At 43.7% G+C, this 6,000-nt stretch overlaps 1 protein-coding gene across 6 annotated transcripts in view; it reads right to left on the reverse strand.

Moving 5' to 3' along the window:
• Positions 1-5,797, reverse strand: part of RBM28 (RNA binding motif protein 28) — a 32,010-nt gene extending 26,213 nt beyond the window's left edge. The window contains exons 1-4 of one of the 6 annotated variants that reach the window (XM_078059540.1): positions 5,549-5,797; positions 965-1,123; positions 579-673; positions 90-165 (exon numbers count right to left, since the gene is read on the reverse strand). In XM_078059540.1, the coding sequence (XP_077915666.1) occupies positions 90-165; positions 579-673; positions 965-1,123; positions 5,549-5,666 (448 nt within the window). In that variant the 5' untranslated portion in view covers positions 5,667-5,797. Of the gene's footprint in view, positions 1-89; positions 166-578; positions 674-964; positions 1,124-4,438; positions 4,604-5,009; positions 5,054-5,548 lie in introns of those variants that run through there. The other 5 variants (XM_036089305.2, XM_078059537.1, XM_078059539.1 and 2 more) reach the window with 5 other exon arrangements.
• Between the last annotated feature and the right edge of the window lie 203 nt (positions 5,798-6,000).

The following is a 6,000-nucleotide window of genomic DNA, read 5'->3' on the forward strand; positions in this document are numbered from 1 at the left end:
ATATCGGTTAGTTCAAGGATGAAATGGAAAAACACCATTATGTTAAATAATCTTAATCTAATCCACAACAAACGAGGGTTTGCTAGTACCTGGCTTCCGGGGGATGTTTACTTCCAGGACAGCTCCATATTGAGCAAATACTGTCTTCAAGTCATCTTCTGAACACTGATGCCAAACGTGAAAAGATATTATCACAGAAAATAAACATGAAACATCAACCATTAAATTAGTTCATTACAAAGAACTTGAATACTTTCACTCCTTTTTTACTTTTGAGACTAGGACATCAAACATTTCTAAACAGAAGACATCTTGCTTTGGATCTAACAGACAAAGAAGACATATCAAAGAGCTCTTCCTCCCCTCCCTATCTCAGCTGTAGTGTCCCAAAAGGAAGGCATCTTCACACTTACTATCCTTAATTAATTGTTTATCCAGGCCCATTTTCTGTATTCAACAAAGCTAAGATTCACGCCTGGAAGGAATCATGTCCAATTATACCATCCTGGTGAGGAGCTCCACCAGTGAGCACCAAACAGCCTTCAGAACAGGTCATGTTAGTGTTCTCTGTCACTCACCTTAAAGCTCAGATTCCGAATAATTAATCTGGCTTTCTTATCTGCCACTTTGGGTTTTTTAGGCTTCACTTCCTTCTTTGGGGGTTCTGAATTTTCTAAAAAATAAGAGGCAATAAAATAAGTCTGTGATCCAGCCTCTAGGCCCAGAACATCACAGGAAAGAAGCTACTAGCAAAAAAAGGCATTTCTCACAGGGTTAAGTATGACAACCCAGAACCACCAGATTTCCAAAGTTAGAATTAAATAAAAGACAAAAATGAGTAATAAAATACATTAGATGATTTTGGACATCAAAAGGAAGTTTTAAATTTAGAAGCTATCCCCTATCCTCCCTCCCCCTCCTCCCCTTCCTCACCCTGAGGGAAAATTCCTTACTAGAAACTCACCATTTTCCACCTTTTCCTTGAACTTGTTCCTCTGTTTTTTCTTGGCAATAGTCACGTTGATCTTACAGCCTTCAAAGGTGGTAATCTCCTTGAGGGCCCTCTGAACATCTTCCAGCATAGAAAAAGTGACATAGCCAAAGCCTCGACATGCCTTACTCCCTGAAGAGTGAAGGATGAGGGGGAGAACTGTAAGCCAAGAGCCCTAAAACAGTAAACTCTCTCTTTTTAAAAAAAAAAAAGAACCAGTAAATTCTCAAAGTCCTAACTAGCAGATATACTGCCAGACCATCCTATTATCAGTTTGCCAAAATTCTCAGGAGGGATACAAACAAAGTTGGCATCAGTGGCCCCTTCCCCACTTTGCTCAGAAATTGTTAGGCTTCCTCTTCTAATTTGGTGTCTTCACTGTTAGCTCTTCTTCCTCGTTTCCTGATAATCTTGAGAATATGGAGGACCCATGATACCCATTATATCCCTAAAGAAGAATTCAACATCAAATAGAATGGAACATCACCAGAGAAGGTGGGAAAGGTAAGTATAGTAGCTTTGAAAACTGCAATGCAATAATGAAGCAGATCAGAAATGAATGCCTGAGGTCCTGACAAAAGAACCTCAATAAACAATAAACATTGCTTCGGGAGCCTGCAGATACTATTACCATTATTACCAAACCTTAGCAATCAATATCAAACTTAACCTTTACAAAGCTGTAAATCTCTTACCTCACTTTCATCTTCAGAACACACTAAGGTAGGTAAAGTGAATATTATCATCCTTTCTTTCCAAATGAATAATTTGAGACAGAGGAAAGTAGGTGAACTGGTTAATGCACCAGGGTGTTTGTAGCTGAATTAATTCCTCATTACTAGTCCCATGTTCTTTCCACGGGACTCCACCAATATAAAGGCCACAGAGAAGAATATGAAGACCAAGCAGATGAATGGTTGCAAATAAAAACTATAACTCACCTTTGCCCTTTTTGGTATGCTTTTTTTGATTTAACGTTTTTGTGTAGTAAAATGTTTAAGTCATTTACTGCATCAAAAAGGAAAAGACCAGGTAGTCTGCCTACTACCCAAAGAAGAAACACAGCTCACATGCTCCGCTTCTTTTTCAACTACCCTCGAACCTACTTCAGGGTACAAGCCCTCAAATACATGACGCTGATCCACATAAATGGTTAAAGCTGATACTTTGCACTATGAAGGCATACTGTGATCTGGAGATCAAGGTTTTTCTCTTGGGACTCCTCACAAAAGCCTGCCCACTCACTGTCAGAAATCAGAACAAGAGGGTGCCTGGGTGGCTCAGATGGTTGGGCGTCTGCCTTCGGCTCAGGTCGTGATCCCAGGGTCCTGGGATCGAGTTCCGCATTAGGCTCCCTGCTCGGCGGGGAGCCTGCCTCTCTCTCTCTCTCTGTCTCTTATGAATAAATAAAATCTTTAAAAAAAAAAAAAAAAAAAGAAATCAGAACAAGAAAAGTCAGGGCCCTTCCTGATCAGTACAACCAAAAACAAAGCAGTTGAAACGTGAAGGGGGGTGGGGGAGGCCCTGGGTGGCTCAGTGGGTTAAGCATCTGCCTTCGGCTCAGGTCATGATCCCAGGGTCCTGGGATGGAGCCCCACATCAGGCTCCCTGCTCCGCGGGAAGCCTGCTTCTCCCTCTTCCACTCCCCCTGCTTGTGTTCCCTCTCTCGCTGTGTCTCTCTCTGTCAAATAAATAAATAAAATCTTTAAAAAAAAAAAAGAAAGAAACGTGAAGGGGTTCAGCACCAAAATAAAAGCATGTACTCACAACAAATGCCATTCACTGTTTGTCTGCACAAAGTACTCTCATTTTACTTGAATCCTCACAACATCCTGTGAAATTGTTCCCATCTTCAAGAGGTTAAGTCACCACTACTAAGACCTCATCCCACCTCCCCTCCCTCCTTCCCATCCCAGTAAGTGCAACACTCTTTCCAACACATCCTGACTATCTGAAAAGAAAAGTATATAGTCTTTCAAAAAGGGAATAGAGTTGTTTTTGTTTTGGGGGTTTTGTGGGGTTTTTTTGTTTGTTTGTTGGTTTTATTTAGACCACATACATAGGATACAAGGTAAGATTACACCTCAGCTATATTCTGAGGACCCAAAAGAGAATTCCCATTCAATGCCTGTTCTTCCCTGGAACAAAAGCATCAAGCACTGGACAGTAGTGTTTCTCAAAGTGTTTTGACAACCCACAGTAATGAATGTAACTTATAGTAGAACCCAATACACATATATATTCTTTATATAAAACCAAAGGGATGCCTGGCTGGCTCAGTCAGTACAGCATGCGATTTTGATCTTAGGGTTATAAGTTTGAGCCCCACATTGGGTGTACAGATTATTTAGAAATAAAATCTTTACAGATGCCTGGGGTGCTCAGGAGTTATGCATCTGCCTTCAGCTCAGGTCATGATCCCAGGGATCAGTCCCGCAGCAGGCTCCTTGCTCTGCAGGGAACCTGCTTCTCCCTCTGCCTGCCGCTCTCCCCTGCTCATGCTCTCTCTCTCTCTCTCTGACAAATAAATAAAATCTCTTAAAAAATTTAAACAGATAAAAATCAAATAAAATATTTTAAAATTATGAATATTAATCCTTTACCATATATACATATACTTTCTATTTAAAAAATTCTTGTCATGACCCACTCAAAACCCACTAACAAGTAAGGATCTGCAGTTTAAGAAACACGGCTGTACAGCACTCTCATTCTCTCACTCACCCACATCTATACTCAAAATGGCAAAGAACCAGGCTGGTGTCATGGCTTGTACAGCAATCAGAGCCATGTGGACAATCTCGTTATTAACAAAATACAAGCTAATGATGGAGGGATTATTAGCACAGAGTTAGCCTGCCTACTCACATACTCAGATACCATAGGGGGAAATGGGGGTCCACAAGATGCCAGTTCCCACCAGTTGTTCTGCTGAAAGGCAAAGAAGTGGCCACCTACAGAGACAGCCTGATGACTCAGAAGGGAGCTAAATATAACATCAGGTGCCTATCTTGAGTGTCCTTGAAGTCTAGGTAAGAGGAAGGAATGCTTCTCTACAATTAAAACCCTTACAATTCTCTCTCATTGCAATACATGCCAACCCTTTCTCATAGTGATGCAATGAGCATCACACAGAATATGAGGCACATAGCAGTATTACACAAGTAAATATCCCCAGTGGCTCAAGCCAAAAGCCTTGGGAATCAGACTTGACTCCTCTTTTTTTCATACCCTGCATCTGAGCCATCAAATCCTCTCGGTTCTACCTTCAAAAATATCCATATTCCAATCGCTTTTTACCACCTCCACTGCTACCATCCTGGTCCAACACCATAATTTCTCACCTGGATTATTGCAGAAGCCTACTATTTGGTCTCCCCGCTTCTGTCCTATTCTCCAACGGCAGCCTCAGAGTATCTTTTAAAATGTAAGCCAGATCATACTTACCGCTCCCTATTCAAAACCAGTAGTTTCTCATCTCAGAGTAAAAGCCAAAGTCTTTGCAATGGCCTTTAGGTCCTCCATGATCTGGTTCCCTAGAATCTCACTTCCTAATTCTCTTACCTTCACTCACTTACCCTGGTCACCCTGCTCTCCCTGCTATTCCTTCAGTATACCAAGAGTCCTCTTCAGTATTCCTGAGCTTGCTGTTTCCTCTGCTTAGCCTCCTCCTCCTGGAGAGACACATGTTCACTCCTTCACCTCAGTCAGGCCTTCCCTGGCTACTCTATCTATAGATAACTGCCATTCCTCACTCCTCTACAACCCCCTCCCCCACACTCACTTACAGAGACTCCTTATCCTTCTTCCTGACTTATTTTTCTCCTTAGTATTTACCACCATAACCACTATATATCTTGCCTGTTTATTGGCTGTCTTCCCCATCTTGAAGACTTAAGAGCAAGTTTTTTGGCTTGGTCTGGTGCACGCTGCATCCTCAGGACCTACAACAGTGCCCAGTACATAGCAGGCATTCAAAAACTATTTGAATGAATAAACGAGTAAATGAGTAACATACTGGTTAGGAGCTCCAGGTCGGGTGATCAAATTCTGGATCCGCTACTTACAAGCTGTACGAACTTCAACTAAAGTTACCAAATTTTCCCTAAGCTCCAGATTACTGTCTGTAAAATGGGGTTAAGACTCTCCCCCCAACAAGACTGTTGAGAAAACTAAATGAGATTAACACGTGCGGAATTCAGCACCGTGCCTGGCAATCGGTTGACTCTCAATAAGCCTTACTGATGTTTTATTAAATGTTAACTGTATTAAATATTAAATGTTAACACTGTTACCAAATAAGATCTTGTATGTGAGCGCACGTAGGAAACGGAACGTAAACGCTATGTAACCCTGAGGCAATGCCTTGCCTTTCAGAAATGGACCTCTATGGACTCATCCAGAACCGAGTCGGTTTAGAAAAGAAACTCAACGCCCAGCCCCTTCTCGTAGGAGCGGGTACAGAATTATCTGGCTTGCGGAAGTCTGGGAGGGTGTCCTCGCTCGGCTCCCGCTCCCGGGGACCCCAGCCCTATCCTCGACAGCCCCGCCCCCTACCTTTCTCAGTCACCACGAAGCACTGCTTCACCGGCCCCACCTGACTGAACAGCTCCTCCAGCTGCTCACTGCGGGCCGAGGGCGGGAGGCGGCCCACAAATAGGGTCAGCCCGGCCATGAGGCTGGGAAACCGAGGCGCGCGAGACCGCGAGGGAACCGGGCCCGCGCACGCGACGCAAGGACCTGGCTTTGGCAGGCCAACCACGCCAAGTGGCCCGGAGATTCCGGAAGTGCTCGTGACTCAAAAGAGTCCGGAGGAAAACATGGTGGGGAGGGGGAAAAAGCGTTCCGGAATGGAAAAAAAAAAAAAGGTCATGCCTGGGGGCGGAGCTTCTTGAGCGGGGCTCCACCCCCCTAATCCCGGTACTGCCCCTCTGGTCCTCTTCGCCCCCGGGCCACTGTAGGAAACTGGCATCTCTAGCTCCTACCCAGATTAAAATCTCACTTCCAGG

This window comes from Halichoerus grypus, chromosome 12, assembly GCF_964656455.1.
Source record: "Halichoerus grypus chromosome 12, mHalGry1.hap1.1, whole genome shotgun sequence".
In the NCBI taxonomy this organism is placed as follows: domain Eukaryota; kingdom Metazoa; phylum Chordata; class Mammalia; order Carnivora; family Phocidae; genus Halichoerus; species Halichoerus grypus.